This window comes from Bos grunniens, chromosome 15, assembly GCF_055505025.1.
Source record: "Bos grunniens cultivar Pamir isolate PY7600 chromosome 15, Bosgru_T2T1.0, whole genome shotgun sequence".
In the NCBI taxonomy this organism is placed as follows: domain Eukaryota; kingdom Metazoa; phylum Chordata; class Mammalia; order Artiodactyla; family Bovidae; genus Bos; species Bos grunniens.
This window is the reverse complement of record NC_141179.1, coordinates 43467445-43487468: the sequence shown is the minus strand read 5'-3', so window position 1 is coordinate 43487468 and position 20024 is coordinate 43467445. Positions and strand designations below refer to the sequence as shown.

The 20024-nt window shown below is 43.4% G+C and overlaps 1 protein-coding gene and 1 long non-coding RNA gene across 10 annotated transcripts in view; one reads left to right on the top strand and one right to left on the bottom strand.

Annotated features, from left to right (window-relative positions):
* Window positions 1–20024, top strand: part of SWAP70 (switching B cell complex subunit SWAP70) — a 76723-nt gene that overhangs the window by 54457 nt on the left and 2242 nt on the right. For 3 of the 8 annotated variants that reach the window (XM_086340095.1, XM_086340097.1, XM_086340099.1), the window contains 6 exons: window positions 319–465; window positions 1574–1682; window positions 4204–4385; window positions 11641–11748; window positions 13373–13539; window positions 19466–19664. In XM_086340095.1, coding sequence (XP_086196221.1) covers window positions 319–465; window positions 1574–1682; window positions 4204–4385; window positions 11641–11748; window positions 13373–13539; window positions 19466–19664 — 912 coding nt within the window. Of the gene's footprint in view, window positions 1–318; window positions 466–1573; window positions 1683–4203; window positions 4386–11072; window positions 11749–13372; window positions 13540–19465; window positions 19776–20024 lie in introns of all 8 variants that reach the window. The other 5 variants (XM_086340096.1, XM_086340098.1, XM_086340100.1 and 2 more) reach the window with 3 other exon arrangements.
* On the bottom strand, window positions 17574–19469 carry LOC147357754 (uncharacterized). 2 transcript variants are annotated; one of them, XR_015142077.1, is made up of 4 exons: window positions 19322–19469; window positions 18927–19033; window positions 18809–18842; window positions 17574–18343 (listed from the first exon to the last, which is right to left on the bottom strand). It is a non-coding gene; the product is annotated as an uncharacterized LOC147357754 (long non-coding RNA). The 2 variants fall into 2 exon arrangements; XR_015142078.1 differs by having other exon boundaries at window positions 18927–19030.

The window sequence follows — 20024 nt, the reverse complement described above, 5'->3', positions numbered from 1 at the left end:
GAAAATACAAGCCTAGTAAGTGTGAGCCTAAAAGCTATACTTAGAAGCTAGGATCCTAACAACTGGTCATTTTCTGCTCCTGATTTCATCCTCCAGAATCCTGAGAGAGCAGGTAGAGAGGTGCGCTGGTGCCAGAGGGTGATTGTCTGAGAAGGCATGCTTGGCCAGGTTTACTGACACCGTTTAGCATTTTCAATAATGGAGGTCTAGATTTACTGAGAATCACAGTTAGGGTGTGTGTGTGTGTGTTAAAAGGAAGAGATACCAGCTCTTATAAGGAAAAGCACCAGCATTTATATCAGATTTAATCTTACCTAGGGTTACATGATAAAAAAAGGCCATAGACGGAAAAACTGGACTGAACGCTGGTTTGTATTAAAACCCAACATAATTTCTTATTATGTGAGCGAGGATCTGAAAGATAAGAAAGGAGACATTCTCTTGGATGAGAACTGCTGTGTGGAGGTAAGAGTCAATGGTTACCTCTTTCCAGTGCTGCCGCCTGCTGTTCAAGTAGTTTATCTTCCTTCTTCTAGACTCTAGAGCCTTAAAAATAATCTTAAAATTCACATTTCTAAAATAATATAGGCATACAGTAACTATAGTTTCTGAACCAAAAAATTACAGATACCTGACAACATTTTTTTCTAATGTGAATTTATTTTCTGTCTTGTATTCGAGAATAAAGTATAGGGATTAAATCTCATTTATTTGTATATTTAAGGAATCATTTCTTGAGTAAAATGGAGTCATAAATAAGAAAGCCAAAAAAAAATCAGTAAGACAGCGTTTGAAATCATGAGTGTATCTGAGAACCTGGGCCCTTTTTGAGTGTAATAAATAAACCAAAAGAACATGTCTTTGAATAACTGGTATGACTTTCAGAACACTTTATCACTGCTAATTCTGTAAATAGGTGAAGTCCTCAAGAACATAATGTTTTGAATTTTTAATTTATATGTGAATTATTACCACATCTGTATTTGTTGAAGAACATTTAAAATACCTAAGATCTCATTCATAAATGATAATGTGTCTTGATGGATGAAATGGTATGTATTAATAGTAAGGGTGTGCCGTGCCCAGTAAGGGGTCTTCTTAGAGTCAGCTAAACATGGAGACTCACAGGATTATGATGGACGGTGCCAGTCTGCTTATAAGGATATAGGACAAGAACCACAGCTTGCTGGCAACAACACCCCTGGTGCAAGGAAGGGAGAGACACATCTGCAGGGTGTGGGAATCACCCTGGGTGTCTATACCTGTTGGAACAGTTCCATGGGCATATTTTCCAGGATTCCTGAGAGAGACGTGTTCAGGTATAAGGTGCAATGTACAAGGGTTGCTGTGCTCAGGAAAGGCCATCGCGTGGCCCATCAAGTGGTGTTGGTTCTCCCAGTCTAGATGTCGTATATGAATCTGGGGTGGTTTTTACCATAAGTATTGTTGCCTAGAGGGCAGCATAAATAAACCAGTAATATTCATTTATAGGTACTTCTTGTATAAGTAATTAAGTTTGAATTTAAATACTTGAAAGTAAAATTTGAAAGACTAATTTTGCTTTCTGTCCTAGTCCTTGCCTGACAAAGATGGAAAGAAATGCCTTTTTCTCATAAAATGTTTCGATAAGACCTTTGAAATCAGTGCTTCAGATAAGAAGAAGAAACAAGAGTGGATTCAGGGTAAGATAATTTTTATTACTTGTCATGGTATAACTTAAGAGCACTTTCTGTTTTTCATTAACAGTCCCTTGGACGGCAAGGAGATCAAACCAGTCAATCCTAAAGGAAATTAACCTTGAGTATTCATTGGAAGGACTGGTGCTGAAGCTGAAGCTCCAGTACTTTCATGACTGATGCAAACAGCCAACTCATTGGAAAAGACCTTGATGCTGGGAAAGATTGAGGGCAGGAGGAGAAGGGGGCAACAGAGGATGAGATGGTTGGATGGCATCACTGACTCAATGGACATGAGTTTGAGCAAACTCTGGGTGATGGTGAAGGACAGGGATACCTGGCATACTGCAGTCCATGGGATCTCAAAGACTTGGACACGACTGAGTGACTGAACAACAACAGAGATGCTTGGCATTGTTCTCCATTGCCTATAGTTATTTCTGTGTGAAGCCCAGTAGCTAAAAGAAAAACAAGCTGAGAGGAGTTCCCAAAATTTTCATCAGGTTCATTTGCCTGGTGAACTTGTGGGAAAAGTACAAACTGGACCTCCTCCGTTTTATTTATTTACTCTTACTATTTCGAGAATATGAAATTTCCCCCTTTAAGGACCATGAAGAATTTTAAAGTGGCCATTTTGAGTATTTAGAAATATGTAAAACAAAAGAGGGGTTGTGCAATAGGTTTTGAATACTTCAAGTAATTTTCAAGATTTGTTACTTTCACAGGAAATCACTAGTTTCAGATATCTTGAGAATGAAAACTCATGATTTAATAACTTTTAAACTAAAATATCACTCCAGCATTAGTAAAGGTTAAAGTGAGATTTTCTCTTTAATCATGAAAGGGGATTCTCAGTGTTATATTCTTGAATCTAGGTAAAATTGTTTATTGAGAATTGTGGTCATTTTGATGTAGCTTGAGAGTTTGAGGCAAGTGTACATGGGTCTGGATCCTCTCTCCTGGGTCATTAGGAATTCTGGAGCAGCTTTCTTCTCTGGAATGGGGCTAATAATAGTACCTACCGCTCAGAGTTGTGAGGGTTAATAATGAGATAGTGAAGATACAGTTGCACATTTTTAAAATGACACGTCGTTACAGGATTGTTTGTGATAGATTTATAAACACATGTCCACTGATCGGGGCGTGGTTGAGTAGATGATGGCAGCCGCGCACTGGAGGACTGATCAGTACTGTGCAGTGTGTGCTGATATGAAAGCTCTCCAGGGGAAGTAAGAGGACAGACTCAAGCTCTGAGGACAGTGTTACGCCGCCACCATGTCCGTGGAAGGTGGAAGGTGTATATATATGTTTATTTGTATTTGCTTTTAAAGTATCTCAAGAAAGATGCACAGAAACAGTTGGTGTTAGTTGGTAGTGGAGTGAAGAGCTCAGTGCTTGGGAATAGGAGTAGGACGGAGATTTCATCTCTGTCCTTTCAGGCTTTTGAATTTGAACAGTGTGAAAGTACTGGCTGTTTATTTATTTTTGATTTTATTTTTAATTGGAGGATAATTGCTTTATAATGTTGCATTGGTTTCTTCTGTACAACGATGTGAATCAGCTATAAGTACACATTTATCCCCTCCTTCTGGAGCCTCCCTTCCACCACCCCCACCCTGTACTACCTATTTAGATAATGGAAACAATCAGGAAAGAAGTCAGATTTCATACAAAACTTAGATAATGTGTGTAAAGAGTGTATGTATATATATATACAGATATATTTATATATAGCAAATATTCAATATATGGTATTGGCTGTTACCACCTTGGGAAGGGAGTATATAGGGAGATGGTTTCATAAGGCATAGATGAGGGGCAGACTACCTACAGTTCAGTCGCTCAGTCGTATCTGACTCTTTGCAACTCCATGGACTGCAGCACGCCAGGCCTCCATGTCCATCACCAACTCCCAGAGCTTGCTCAAACTCATGTCCATTAAGTTGGTGACGCCATCCAACCATCTCATCTTCTGTCATCCCCTTCTCCTCCTGCCTTCAATCTTTTCCAGCATCAGGGTCTTTTCCAGTGAGTCAGTTCTTCGCATCAGGTGGTCAAAGTGTATTGGAGCTTCCGTTTCAGTGTCAGTCCTTCCAATGAATATTCAGGACTGATTTCCTTTAGGACGGACTACTTACAGCAGGTAGCAAATCAGATACCAGGAATTTTGAATCTCAGCCCTTGTGATGTCTTATTCTTATTTGGCCTTTTGGGAAGTTAAGTAAGGAAGTTGCAAGTGTTGGGAGTTCCTCAAGTGCATGTTATGTTCCCAAATCAAGTCTATTTAAGCACAGATAGGCAGTTATGGGACTTTGGAGCTGGAAGGGACTCAAGAGATCATCTCTCTCTGGTTAGAGGTGAGAAACCCATGTGTAAGTGGTTCTGTGACTGGCTCACGGTCACAACACTGCTCAGTGGCAGGATCAGCATTACCCTGGGTTTCCGATTTTCTTCCCACTATGCCATTCAGGTTAGGCTCACGGAGAATAAAAGGTATTTCCCATCTTTTCTCTCATGCCTTTCACAGCCATCCATTCTACCATCCATCTCCTGAAGCTGGGCAGCCCCCCACCACACAAAGAAGCCCGCCAGCGTCGGAAAGAGCTGCGGAAGAAGCTGCTGGCCGAGCAGGAGGAGCTGGAGCGACAGATGAAGGAGCTGCAGATAGCAAACGAAAACAAACAGCAGGAGCTGGAGGCCGTGAGGAAGGTGAGAGTGGGCACTGGGCTGGGGGCGGGCTCCCGTTTCTCTGTAGGAACCTCTGTGATCTTGCTTATGAGCTTCAGTTCTACCGGGACTAGGTTAACAGTGACTGTAGGGAGATGATTTGGTGAACTGCGCTTCCAGGAAGTGTATCTAGACCATTGAGTGAGACACTGTTTTCCCAGCCCTTGAAGAGTATGAGGGTCTCAGGACAACAGGGATATTTCATTGACCAGAAAAGAACATTTGTAAGAACAGTGAGCACAGTTGAATTCGTTCAGTGAAAGATGAGAAGTTTCTCCTGAGGATGTCAGGGTCACTTTTGGTGAATGGATAGGATCCATTGCCTTTTTAGGTTTTCCCTTTAGCTCCCATCTTCACTCATGAGGATCTTGGAAGACGCTTAGTATTAGAATTGTGGATTTTACTTATTGTTTGGAGTCAAAGATACAGTCTGGACACCACCACCAGCCCCTCTTCCGCCCCCAACTCCCTCTTCAGATGCCAGTCCTGAGTCCAGGTTATTACCTGTGCTTCTGAGCAACTGGCCGTAAGTCAGAGGTTCCCACAGCCCCTTCTCTTGTGCTGTGCTGTGCTTAGTCACTCAGTCATGTCTGACTCTTTGTGACCCCGTGCTCTGTAGCCTGCCAGTCTCCACTGTCTGTGGGGATTCTCCAGGTAAGAATACCTGAGTGGGTTTCCATGCCTGCTTCCAGGGGATCTTCCCAACCCAGGGATCAAACCCAGGTCTCCTTCTTTGCAGGTGGATTCTTTACCAGCTGAGCTACCAGGGAAGTGCCCCCGCCCCCGCCAACTTAGGTTTGATTAATTTGCTAGAACAGCTTACGTAACTTGGAGAAATGTTTTCCATACTAGTCACTGGTTTCTTACAAAAGACTGTAACTCAGGAATAGACACATGCATAGGGCAGCATGTGGGGAAAGGGCACGGAGCTTCCATGCCCTCTCTAGGCGTATAACTCTCCCCAAGTCTTCCTATGTTTACTAACCTGGAATCTTTTTGAACCCTGTGCTTTTGGGTTGTTATGGAAGATTCATTACACAGGCATGATTGATTACATCATTGGACATTGGTGATTGACTCAACCCCCAGCCCCTCTCCTTTCCTCAGAGGTCAGACTGAAAGTTCCAACCCTCTAATCACATGGTAGGTTTCATTGGCAACCGGCCCCTATCCATTGTTTTCTTAAAGTCACTTTATTATCACTCTCAACACTTAGGAAATTCCAAGACTTTGGGGAGATCTGTGCCAGAAACTGGAACGAAGACCAAGTATTATGTATTTCTTACTATAAATCGCAATATCATGGTATAGGTTTATGAGTTTTTACAGGTGCCTAGATTCTTGAAACCATCACAGACAGAATTTAGAACAATGCCAGTGCCACAGAGAATTCCTTCATGCTGCCTCTTGTATTCAGACTCTCCCCTTACCCCTGGCCCCTGGAAACCACTGATCTGTTTTCTGTTCCTGTATTCTTTCCAAATTATCATATAAACAGAATCATAGAGTATGTACGTTTTCAGTATGTGGGTTCTTTCATTTAGCATCCTGCATTTGAGATTCATCCATCTGGGACCCTTTTAAACTCGTCGACTTTTAACTCAACCTCCAGGAGCATGTAGCTCCCTGTTCTGTGCTACGTGAATGCACACCCAGAGTTGGTCAGACCTCAGCTGACCTCGACCACCTTGCCACATCCTAGTTCTACCGAATCATTAAAGCAGCTGATTTGAGGTTTGATGGGTAAATATTGGAAATCAGTTATTATGGATCCTTTAATAATTATTAAATTTCTTTTCTTGTCAAAAAAAAATTCTCCAGTTTTTCACTGAAGCATTTTTATAAAAATACTACTTAGATGAATATTTGAATCACCTGGAATGAGATTACATTTTGTGAGACTTGATACAAGGCCTCATTTAATTCAGAAGGAGGAATAAGAAACTATGGTAGGCTGTTTTTTTGTGTGTTTTCTTTTTGGCTGCACTGTGCAGCTTGTGGGATTTTAGTTCCTTGACCAAGGATTGAACCTGGGCCCTTGGCAGTGAGAGTGTGGGGTCCTAACCACTGGACTGCCAGGAAATTCCCTGGTATTTTTCTTTAACAAATTAACAGATTTCTTTTTTTCCTCCCAGATTTCTTTAAAGTGTTACTCAAGTAATTTTATTAAAAGACTTAATTTTTTTTAGAGATGTTTTAGGTTCACAGTAAAACTAAGAGGAAGGTGCACAGGTTTCGTACATACCTGCAGTGTCAATATATACATGTCCTCACCCAGAATCAACGTCCCCAACCAGAGTGGCACATTTATTTCAGTTGATGAGTCTACACTGACACCCCTAGTCACCTAAAGTCCATAGTTTATCTTAGGGTCCACTCTTGGTGGTGTATGTTCTGTGGGTTCAGACAAATGTATAACAACATGTATCTACATTATAAATACCATTCAGAGTATTTTTTTCACTTATATTGCCTTAAAAATCCTTTGTGTTCCACCTACTTATCCCCCCCAACCCCGGCACATATATAATCATTTGTATAAGTAATAAAATCATATGGTTCAAAAATTTTAAAAGATAAAAAGGGATTCAGTGAAAAAATTTCCTTCTACTGTCTCTTCCCTCTGCTTGGTTCCTATGCCTTGCCTAAGACAACTATTATTTTCATTTCTTATGTATCTTTCTAGATTCATATAATGTATATTCTAGAGAATATGAATATACATCCTTATTTAACCATTTTTAAACACAAAAAGTACATATTTATGATTCTGCGTCTAGTTTATATATATATATGTTTTTTTCTGTATCAGTGTAGTATAAAGAGCTTTCTCATTCTTTCTGATAGCCATAAAATATTCTATTATTTGACTATATTATTACTTATTTAACTAGTTCCTCCTGTTGATGAACTTGTGGGTGGTTTTAGTCTTTTGTTTTAATAAGCAGTGCTGCAGGGAATTATTTTGTACTATGTCATTTTATAAACGTCCATACATGTCTAAAGGGCTTCCCTGGTGGCTCAGACAGTAAAAAACCCGCTTGCTATGCAGGAGACCTGGCTTCAATCTTTGGGTCAGAAAGATCTGGAGAAAGGACTAGCTACCCACTCCAGTATTGCCTGGAGAATTCTGTGGACGGAGGAGCCTGGCGAGCTATAGTCCATGGGGTTGCAAAGAGTCAGACACGACTGAGTGACTAACACTTACTTATACATGTCTGATGTATCTGTAGAATGAATTCTTAGAGGTGGGATTGCTGGATCAGAGTGTATATACATCTATAATTATGACATACAGGCGGATGGAACAGCCACCATGTCAAATACTGCTGTTCACTGTGTCAGACAAACAAGTGTTCTAGAATTTGCCAGTTAACTACTCCAGCCCAGAAATATCACATTTCGCTCTATTTATTTACGGTATTCTGGTCAGAACTAGTCACATGTTTCTGAAGTTGGTTGTCAGTCTTACCGGTGTTCCCTTGTGTAAGATGAGTCATTTTTCTCTTGTCACTTTCGGCATTTTCTGTCTTTGGTTTTCCACAGTTTTACTATGATAAATATGTGTGCATGATATGATGTATGTGTTACACTCTTAGTGTTTATCTTACTGTCTTGGATGGGTGTATTAATGTTTTCCATCAAATTGGGACAGTTTTCAGTCATTATTTCTTCCAATATTTTTCTACTCCTTCTCTTTTTTCCTCTCCTTCAGATATTCCCATTTTGTGAATGTTGGTGTGTTCAGTGGTGTCTCACATTTAATGATTGTCTCACATTTCTCTGTGGCTATTTTCTGTTCTGTTCTTCAGACTGGATGATTTCTATCAGTCTGTCTTTGATAGATTCTTCTTGTATTGGTGAGACCCTCTAGTGAATTTTTTAGTTCAGTTATTGTAGTTTTCAACTGCAGAATTTCTGTTTGCTTCTTTTTATAATTTCTGTCTCTTTATTGACGTTGTCTGTTTGAGGGGATATCATCATATCATCTATAATTTCCGTAAATAAGGTTTCCTTAGTTCTTTGAACATATAATAACTTCTTTGAAGTCTTTGCTAAATCCAGAGCCTGGGCTCCTTCAAAGGTAGTTGCTATTACTTGCTTTTTTCCAGTGCATCAATCACACTCTTTCTCGACATATCTCATAATTTTTGTTGAAAACTGGGTGTTTTAGATGATATTTGTAAGCCCTCTCGATGTGGCTTCCGCCCTTCTCCCAAGGACTTCCTGTTGTTTGCTCATTTATTTGCACGGTGACTTGGCCGGATTATTAGAGTGAAGTCCATCTTCCTCATGATATGCAGCCTCTGACTGTCCGTCCTCTGTCAAGGCACAGCCTTGGGTATGGGTACAGTGTCCTGGAGTAACCAGGGTGTCAACAGAGCTTTTTTTTTTTTTTTCTGTATTATTTAAAAAAAATAATTTGTAAAGGTTACGCTGCAGTTATCGTTGTTACAGAATACTGGCTGTCTTCCCCACGCTGTATGACACATCCTGGAGCCTGTCTTACCCAGCGGTCTGTGTCTCCCACTCCTCCCTCCTGTACCCGGCCCCTCCCCTTCTCTCCTCACTGGTAACCACTGGTTTATTCTCTGTATCTGTGAGTCTGCTGCTTTTTTGTTATATTCACTAGTTCGTTGTATGTTTCCGATTCCACCCATAAGTGATATCATACAGTGTTTCTTTCTCTGTCTGACTGACTTCACTTGGCATAACACCCTCCAAGTCCGTACACGTTGCTGCAGATGGCAACGTTTTGCTATTTTTTATGGCTTAGTAGTAGTCCGTTGTATATTTGTAACACCGCAGCTTCTTTATTCATTCATCTGTTGATAAGACACTTAGATTGCTTCCATATCTTGACAATAATAAATAATGATGCTATGAACATTGGGATGCATATATCTTCAAATTAGTGTTTTTGTCTTGAAACTTCCTACCTCGTCACCCAGGGGCAGAATTGCTGGGTCATGTGGTAGTTTAGTTTTTAGTCTTTTTGAGAATACTCCATAATGTTTTCAACAGTGGCTGTACCAATTTACATTCCCACCAACAGTGTGCAGGGTTTGGCTTTTTTTTTCCCCTAAATCTTTTATTTATTTACTTATTATTTCCAGCTGCACTGGGTCTTTGTTGCCGTGTAAGAGCTTTTCTCTAGTTGTGACGTGTGGGCTTCTCATCGTGGCGGCCTCTCTTGTTGCGGAACATGGGCTCTAGCACAAGGGCTCGGTGGTCGTGACACACGGGCTTGGTTGCCCTGCGGCATGTGGGATCTTCCCGGGCCAGGGATCGAACCTATATCCTCTGCATTGGCAGGTGAATTCCTAACCACTGGGCCACCAGGGAAGGCCTGTTTGGTTTTTTTTAATGTTAAGTTGTATGAGCTGTTTATATATGTTGGATATTAGTCCCCTTATTGGTCATATTATTTGCAAATATTTTCTCCCATTCAGTAGGTTGTCTTTTCATTTTCTTGATGGTTTCCTTTGCTGTGCATAAGCTTTAAAGTCTAATTAGGTCCCATTTGTTTTTGCTTGTATTGCTTTTCCTTTAGAAGACAGATTGAAAAAATATTGCTGTAATTTATGTCAAAGAGTGTTCTGCCTGTGTTTTCCTGCAGGAGTTTGGTAGTATCTGGTCTCACATTTAGGTCTTTAATCCATTTTGAGTTTACTTTTATATGTGGCAGCAGGGTTCCGTCTCCACCTCTGATCTCTCTGTTAAGTTGGCTGCCTCAGTTGGCGTCACATTCTCAGGTGTTCTTCTCACAGGTTTATCTGTTGTTTTCAACAATGCCTTGGGGCCTAACTTGCCCCATAGTCTGATATTTAAATTCTGGCCCACGTTTGATCTTTGAGGCCTGACTTTGAAACTTGTTCCTAACACATGGGAGCTCTTTGCTGTCTTCCCCTGTTTCCCCTGTGAGACTTTTAGCTGGCCTGTGATTTAGTTTGTTGATCTTGTTGACTGAAAAAAACACACAACCTACAAGTTGAGAGTTATGTTTTATCTGGTGCCTTTTACTGAGGACTCTTGCCTGGGAGAAAGCTTCTCAGCTATGAGGAGCTATTTCAAAGAGATAGGCGGAGAGCCAGGATTTATAGGAGTTTTTGTTGGAAAACAAACAAAACCGTGTGGTTAGTGCTTATCACAAGAAAACAGATATTTCAAGTTAATGATTTTAGTGCTTTTCTATATATAGGAAGATACAGATTTTAGCTCATTAAAATGATTTTGTAGGTATGCATTTTAACTCTCGAGGGCCAGCGTCCTGTTTCTCTCCACCCTGAATTTCCCTCATGGGTCATTGTTGGGATGGCTGCAGTGGCTGATGGCTTGATAGCAGACTTCATCCTTTGTTTATTGGAATGGCAGACAACTTTTTTTTTGTCTGCATCCTCCTGTGGGATACCATATCCTTAGACTGGAAACTGAGAGGGAGCCTTGTGGGCTTGGCTCCATGGCCATGGGTAGAGCCTCCTTCTACTGCCAAGGCAAGGGTAGGGTGGAGAGGAGGCCGTGATGCGGTTCAGATGCCATAGACTTTCACAGCTCTTGCTGAGATTCAGTTGATTTTCTTGGATAAATGTTCTCTGTTTGCTGTATGCTCTCAGGATAATTCCCAGAGACTTTAAATGATTGCTTTCGGTTTTTCCCTTCTTTCACTAGAGAACCACCCTTTGGGAAGTTGGGCTTCCCTGGTGATTCAGACAGTAAAGAGTCTGCCTGCAATGCAGGAGACCCAGGTTCCATCCTGGACTGGGAAGATCCTCTGGAGAAGGGAATGTCTACCAACTCCAGTATGCTTGCTTGGAGAGTTCCATGAACAGAGGAGCCTACAGTTCATGGGGCTGCAAAGAGCCGGACATGACTGAGCGGCCAACATAACAACAGCAAAGTTTTTAAGGAACAGTGTTAAGATGACAGAACTGCAGTGAGCGCAAGAAATAGATTTGAACTTCACAGATGCATTTGCAAATGAATTTAATGACGACACTAAAATTTTCTTTGCAAAATGTTACAGCTTACTAGGAGTCATTCGTTTATCCAATTTGTTTTATATGTTGACTGGGAAAATTGTTGGACTGGAATTGCAGTGGATCTACAGGGTTTATTCTGTCTTTATTGAACATTGAGAATGACTGGCTTCCCCTATAATGTTTAAATGTGACCCTTTCTCTCCAAATGCACTTCCACTGTAACGGTCCCTGCTTTTCTATGAATGGTTTTCGGGTAGAAACTGGAAGAAGCAGCATCTCGGGCAGCAGAAGAAGAAAAGAAGCGCCTTCAGACTCAAGTGGAGCTCCAGGCCAGGTTCAGCACGGAGCTGGAGCGGGAGAAGCTTGTAAGTACCGCACTCCCTGGGGTGCTGCTGCTTTAGCTTGAAGAGCCCACCCCGATCCCGTCCTGGTCAGCAGAAGGACAGAGGCCAACCTGTGTGGATGGAGGGGCAGGAGCCCGCCTGGCTTGGTGAAGGGGGAAGACCTGGGAGGCTAGAGTGAGATCATCTTGCCAGCTGTCTCTGCTGCTGACTCACGGTGGGCTGGCTGTTGGGGAGGTTTTGTGTTTGTTATTAACTCATTATTAGTTTATTGAGCACTCTGTGTGTGCCAGGTATCATGCCAAGGATGTAAAGGTAAATCTTGCTCTCAAGACCTCCAGTACAAATTTATGGAATGGGTTAATAAGTGCTGTGGGGAGGGGGACTCCACGTCCTGGTTTGCCTGGGACAGTCCCCACAATCCTGGTATAATTATTGCTAGCATCCCTTTCATCCTTCAGAGTTTTGGCTTGGAAAAAAGTAAGCACAGGTTCCATGATATTTCCCCTCTGTCGTGAGCAAGAGTGGGGGTTCTGAAGTCATGAGAATATGTGAATGCTGGTCTACAGGTTCCATGATATTTCCCCTCTATCGTGAGCAGGAGTGGGGGTTCTGAAGTCATGAGAATATGTGAATGCTGGTCTGTGACTCTTGGCAGCTCTGACTCATCTTAGGGGTTCTCATCCCCACGGTCCAGTTGCTTCAGGCAGTGAGCTGGTTAACTGGAACACAGGTCTCCTCACATTGGGTTACAGTATGTGGGAGACGGCTGGGCCCATGGCCCTGCTAAATACGTGCTGTGACATTTCCTTCAGCAACTTTCTGTTGCTTAGACTTGAAGTGGATGTGTGTGTGTTGTGAAAGGAAGGCACCCGAGATCTGAGGGGGTGCTGCACCACAGCCAGATCTGGGTTCGTGTCCTCTGCTCTTGCTTATGAGTATTAGTTTCTCTTCTTCAAATTAGGGGGATGTCACATGATCTCTCATGACCCCTGTGAGGATGAAGTAAGCTAATGCAAGTGAAAATACAAACTGCAGAGACATGTGCTAATATGTTTGATATTACATTTATGATGTCCTTGTCTTAACTTTTAAGGCAGAGATTCAAGGCTCTTTAATCCAGAATGGAGAAACCATAAATGTGTTAGAATGCTAATTAGATGCTTGAGGGTCCCCCAGGTTTGGAGGTGCCCTAGGAAGGGAGAAAGTAGAGGGTGCTAGGCAGCCAGGTAAGTGCAGGAGACCATCTTTCCTTTCCCCCTTATTTTAACCTTTTGGGTGTTCTGAGTGGGAAAGGTTCATTCCTTTTAGATGGATGTGGCTTTAAGACAGAAATGAATTTAAAGAGAAATTATACGGGGAAGTATTTTTTTCTTGAGTTTGAAACGCAGGGTGGAAGGGATGAGAAATACACCAGGGCAGGAGAACAGCCTTTGGGTGTAGTCTGTGTGCCTGGACTCTTAAACTGTGGTCTTGCGGATGGGTGTGGTACTCTTGCTTCCTCCATCATCAAGGAGTGAAGGACAGGGCCCTGCCCAACCTGAAGTGCTGTGGCTGTGGCTGTGGCCTCGCTCAGGATGGTGTTGGAGCAAGAGGCTTTCCCGAGGGCGAAGTCGGCCTGGTTTAAACATGATTTTTATACCCTCAGATCAGGCAGCAGATGGAAGAACAGGTTGCCCAGAAATCCTCTGAACTGGAGCAGTATTTGCAGCGGGTCCGGGAGCTGGAAGACATGTACCTAAAGCTGCAGGAGGCTCTCGAGGATGAGAGACAGGCTCGGCAAGATGAAGAGACTGTGCGGAAGCTACAGGCCAGGTGCGGATCAACTCATCCTCTGCTCTTTGTGTGCCCTGCCTGGGCTCATACACTTTCTAGGAAGCACTGACTCTGCTGGAGAGGGAAGAGTCTCTGCCAGATGGGAGGGACCCTGGAGGCTTATCTGGCTGGGCTCTTTATTCCCCATCTCCCCCGGGAAACCCTTGCTTCTGTGGCTAATGACAGGCCGTGTATCTATTTCAGAGTAGTCAGATGGATGTGTTTGGTGCGGTTCCCTTAGTCAGATTCTAGAATGTCCGTGGAGCCAGCATCAGCCCTGATGAGAATCTGGTTTCTTCCACATGTTCCAGACCTGAGAAGGCCCTTGTGTGGAGGTAGGGGCCTGTTAGGCCAGAGCTGCAGCCACTTTGGGGGACAGTGAGGAACTGAGCAGTTTCCATTTGGTCTTTCAGGATTGGTGACATTCCTTACATAATTCTTAGTTTCAGAAGTTCTTGAAACAGATTTTTTTTTCCCCCTTAGACCTTTTAAAGTCAGGTTTACTATGTATGATGGTCGTGATCTTGGATGAGAACTCTCACTTTTGACTCAGTAGGAGGGACGAAATTGAATGAAGACCCCAAAGAGCAAATGTCAGCTGCCATCTCCCAGTTTCTAACTTGCTTCCCCATTAGCTGTCCTTGAGATGTCGCGTCAGGGGTTGCAGCACTAACCACCGTTGCCCCGTAGCCGCAGCTGATTAGTGCAGGCACACCTCGCGCCATTGTAGGGGCGGGTGTGGGATGAGCTGGGATAGATTTTCCATGGCTGCATCCACACGTGGAGCTGCAAGAGGTGTTTGTTTAATCTTCAGGTAGGAAGAGAGAAAGAAAGGCTTGTTACGCACGTTGCCAAAAATGACTCCAAAAACAAATTAGGTGTTGAAATGTTTGATTCTGTTAAGGAAAAATTATCTTCTAATAGAAGATCGAATGCTTTACACATCGCCTGGAACATATGGGTCCCACAAGTGCGTGTTCGTCGTGGTGTTAGCCAGGGTCTAGGGACCTTTACCCGCTTGCCGTTGGGCAGTGGCAGTGGCACTGTACAGTTGTGATGTTAGCACACCGTCCGCTGCATGGGAAGGTTTGGTCCCGTGCGACTTCCGAAGAGAGACGTTCTAGGGACGTTAGGTATTTTTGACCTGCGTCATTTGTGATGTGTTGAGTTTATAGGTTGCCCTTGTGTAGAGAATTCACAGATGAGATGCAATATGTATTTACTTCTCTGAAGCTGTGAGGGAGATTAATTATGACATGGCAGAGATCAGATCATAAAGGGAACCAGGTAACTCTAGAAATTTATTAAAGTATTAGTTACTTCATGTTTATAGAATGATGTTTTGAATAAGACAGTTTTGGATAATGGCAGTAATTTTTAATCAATAGTAAATATCAGAATCATTTACATAAAGCTTTGAAAAATGCACGTGTAAGGACTGTTCCAGATTTACGGTATCAAAATATCTGTGGATAGGAGCCCAGGCATGAGTATTTTATTTAAAAAGTTCTGGCTAGGGAATTCCCTGGGCTTCCATGATGGTGCAGTGGTAAAGAATCCGCCTGCCAAAGCAAGAGATTCAGATTTGATCCCTGGTCCAGGAAGATTCACCTGGAGAAAGAAATGGCAATGCACTCCCCAATTCTTGCCTGGAAAACCCCATGGACAAAGGAGCCCCGGGGGCTCTAGTGCCTGGGGTCACAAAGAGTCAGACCCGACTTAGTGACTGAACAACAAGGGAATTTCCTGGTGATCCAGTGGTTAGGACTCTGCGCTTCCACTGCAGGGGGCACAAGTTTGATCCTTGGTCAGGGAAGTAAGATCTTGCATGTCTCATGGCATGGCCAAAAAAAGAAAAAGCTCTGACTAATTATTTTGTACACTCTAATCTCAGTAAATGGAAAAATGGTTTCAACTTGGTAAATGGAAATATAACTACTACATACAGCTCTGTACCAATAAGCTAAAATTACTACACAAAAACTAACTACTTTTTCTTGGTGTTTAAAGGCCATTTTAGGCATTTTACTATTCTGTTTTTAACTTCGATTTTGGAACTTGAAAGGGACAGACCTACGCCCTCTAGTGGTCATTTTTTTTTTTTTTTTTTTTAGTGGTCATTTTTTAAAGTGTGGTGAGTCCATATCTTTTCCAAAGTCACTAGAGGCTGGGCCTGATTCAGAGGGACATTTTGTCAGACTGACCAAGAGGGCTTTCTCCTTGCTCCCACTCTTCAGGGTACCCTTTGTGGGTAAAAGGTCAAAGGAAATCATCATGGAGTTGGGATAGAAACGTTTAAGTCTAGCACTAATGAACTGAAAAGCTGAAAAAACTTCAATTTTAATGGAAAAACAAAAAACCCTAAACAAGAAGACCCAGGTGGCTCAAGTCAAAGTTCCTGTATTTAAACGACTCGCGATTAAAAAGTACCTCTGGGGAAACTTAAGACACTGACAGAGGAGGGCCCGTCCACTGGAAAAACAGCGAGATGCCAAATGTTCCGAGAGTGCCTTGCTGTTGCTCAGAGCTAGGACAGAGGTCAGCTGAAAAGCCCTCTGTATACACCCTGCAGCTAAGCTTATGTTTCATGACTGAGCACACACGCACTTCAGTGAGCTGTAACGTAATCTTCGCTGGGGGTGTGTATCCAGGGCTTTTCAGCTGACCTCTGTCCTAGCTCTGAGCAACAGCAAGGCACTCTCGGAACATTTGGCACCTCGCTGTTCTTCCCGTGGGCGGGCCCTCCTCTGTCAGTGTCTTCAGTTTCCCCAGAGGTACTTTTAATCGCGAATCGTTTAAATACAAGGACTTTGACTTGAACCATCTGGGTCTTCTCGTTTTGGGTTTTTCCATTAAAATTGAAGTGGTGTTGCTGTTTTTTAATGTGTAATCCTTAAGGTTATCTAGCCTCTTCTGAGTGGAACTCAGAAGGAAACTGTTCATTTACCATTTGGACAGCTCAGTTATTGGAAACTTCGTGAGACTGAGCCATAGTCTGCCCCATTATAACTTCCACCCACTGAATTTTTATGTTTGTAAGGCCTGGGAGCACACTTTGGTCAGGTCTGTATCCCCAGCAACAGGTGCATTGTCTGGCACATGGTAAGTACCCACGGAATCTTTTTCGAATGGGTGGATCCAAGTTCTACTCTTGGGGCCATATGGAACAGCAGTCCACACAGTAATAGATGGCCCCGGACTGAGGATCTGGGTGTGATTCCCAGCCATTGTTCTGTCTAGCCATGTAATTTTTAGACAAGTTACTTCACGACTTTCAGCCTTCAGTTCCTTATCTGTAATAAGCTCATAGGGTTGTTGTGAAGGCTGAAGAGGGTGGTGCTTGCAGAGTTTAATGTCTGGATTTGATAGTCATCGGAATTTGTTGGTTTCTGTTCCTTTATATCTCATTTGCAGATGGAGAAGAAATGTAATGTATAGAATATCAAAATAAGCATTCAAAAAAGATGTTGACAGGCTGGAATGCTGGTTTTAGAGCAAGAAGATAATTTAAAGTATCAACAGAGCAAGTACAGGATCCAGGAGACTTGGCTTAAAAGCAGTTCATTTGAAAAGGTTCAGGGTTTTACTTCTCTGATGTAATTGATTGCCAAAAACCTCATATACTCATATACTCTCAGGCAGTCTTCATGAGCATTCAGAGCAAATGAGCTAATAGTCCCATCATAACAATATGAGCTGACATTTATTCAGTACTAACAATGCGGTAGGCATGGTTCTAAGAACCACCTGCATTATCACATCTAGTGGATCAGCAAAACTTTGATGGTGGGAGTAGTTCCTAGTGGGGCTACCCAGGTGGCGCTGGTGGTATAGAATCTGCCTGCTATTGTAAGAGATGAAAGAGATTTGGGTTCATTTCCTGGGTTGGGAAGATCCCCTGGAGTAGGAAATGGCAACCTACTCCAGTATTCTTCCCTGGAAAAACCCATGTCCAGGGGAGCCTGGCGGGCTGCAGTCTATGGGGTTGCAAAGAGTCAGACATGACTGAACATACAGAAACACACACACGCACGTAGTTCCTATTCCTTTTTCATAAATGAAGAAATTGAGGTACAGAGAGGTTCGTCTTTAGTCAGGAGTCCTGTTTGCAAACCAAAAGAACCCAACTTGGGTTAGCTAAAGCAATCAAAGTGTTTTTTTGGAAGGTTCTTGAGAAATTCACCAATTCCTCAGAAAGGCAGGTGGCCAGGCCCTGAACACAGGCAGGAACCAAGGGAGGCTGAGCAGACCAAACAAGGCCATGGGACAAGCCCAGGGAGGATGTCACTGATGCAGATGTTGGCACCATGGGTTTGTCAGTCAGTTGTCCCCATTGTTTCTGCCATCACTCAACACTGCATGTTGCTACCACCAGCAAGATAAACTCTCCACTGTCTCTGCTCTCGTGAGTCAGTGGTTTCACGAAGTTCTAGGAGTGACAGCTGCTTAGCCAAGCCCAGCTTCCACTGCACCCCAGCTTGCCGGGGCAGAAGGGCAGGGGCTGTGACTTCTGTGTTGGGAGACGGACCCCGTTTTTCATCAAGACATTCCTGGACACGTGAAGGGGATTCAGTGCTGGGCAGCCTCACCTTCTGCAATGTCCCTTGCCCTCCAGACTTTGACCACCAGGATGAAGAAACAGATCTTCCAGTCTCGTTCACTGGTGTATCTCCCATGTCTAGGAAAGCACATGGACGGTGTATAGCATACACACTCTGGTTAGCCCCTGGTGGCAGGGTAGTGTTCACTGCGATGTCACATCCAAGAGACGACTCAGAGGGAGCACACTGGCCCTTTGTGGAACCTGAGGGAGGAGATAGGAGATAGTTGAGAAAGAACTTTTAAGGATCAAGCCTGCCCAGAAATAAACTGACCCGGGTTGTGAAGCAGTGGCCCATCACACATGGTCGGAGGCCACCCTGTAGGATGTCGTTGAGGGAATTCTTACAGTGGTGCAGGATTGGGGTGGTCAGATAGTGGCTGTAGAGGCTGTCACTTTATTTCTGCTGCTGTTGGCTTTAGACGTGCAAATGCTCTTAGGCAGCAGTAACTGGCCTGCTGTGAGGTTTGTTACATAATTCTGACGATCAAGCCAGTAGACCTGCGTCCTGTCCTGGGCTGGCATCTAACCACATTGTCTACACTTGGGGTACAAGTTAGTTTATTTATTAAATACCTGCTTAACCTGGGATATCCTCCAATAGGTAGCCTGTTATTAAAAGATAACATTTTGAAGTCACGTGGGCCTGGGTTGAAATCCATTGCTTACCTGTGCGTCATACTTTGAAACCCTTTGACTTCATCTGCAGGGACAATAACACCGTGTTATTGTGAGGACAATAATACGGAATTCTGGGGGAATCACAGGAACGAAGGTAGAACCTGACCTGTAGTGCTCGGTCAGTAGCTGGCGTCTGCTTCCTCTGGCTTTTGTCAGCTCCTCCTCCTCTGCCTTTGTTGGTGTGCCAGCTTTTCCTTTGGTGATAGGTTTCTGCTAGATAAAAAAGTGTTTTAATGTTGTAGCAACCAGGCAGATTTCAAAACTCAGCCTGCCACCTGCCTGTCAGGTGGATGACCTGGTCCAGGTCACCTACCCTTGGTGCCTCACTTTCTTCATCTCTGAACTGAATAATAATAGTACGTAAGCCTATTGTGAGGATCAGTTGAAAAAATGCACTTCTTTCTTGGCCCATTAAGCCTTCAGTACATGTTATTTTTAATTTTTTTTTTTTTTCATAAAAGGGTGAAACAGAGCTTGGAGCAGACCCGTGGGTCACCTTACCCACAAATCTGGGCCTCTCTGGCTCCTGGGTTCCTTTTTCTGAGAAGAGAGGTGGTTGGATGACCTCCCGGCTCCTCTGAGGCTCCGCTGTGCTTTGTCATCTTCTGGGTCGGGTGCGGTCACCCTGAGCTCTCTCTATTGCAGGCTGCTGGAGGAAGAGTCGTCCAAGAGGGCCGAGCTGGAGAAGTGGCATCTGGAGCAGCAGCAGGCCATTCAGACCACGGAAGCGGAGAAGCAGGAGCTGGAGAACCAGCGCGTCATCAAAGAGCAGGCCCTCCAGGAAGCCTTGGAGCAGCTGCAGCAGCTCGAGCTCGAGCGGAAACAGGCACTTGAGCAGTACGAGGTCATTACGCCCATCCCTGCAAATATGTGCATTTAAATTCTTAAACATTTAAAAACAAGAGAATATTTATTTGCTCTGCCATAAAAAGCTGTGTGAGGATGTTGCTTAGCTGTAAGTAAGGGTTTTTCACAGGCGATGAGGTATAACAGTTGGAATTCGATCGGGAGACTGAAACCACACAGTACTTTGAACAAGGAAGGTTTAATATAATCAGCTATTAACTACAACAGAGGATTACCTACTGAGCAGCCAAAAAACTCTTAAGAATACAGGAAAAGCAGACACAGGAAGCAGCCACTGCCCCCACCCCTACCCCGGCTGGGACAGAGCACGCAGGCAAGGAACACACACTCTGCTCTA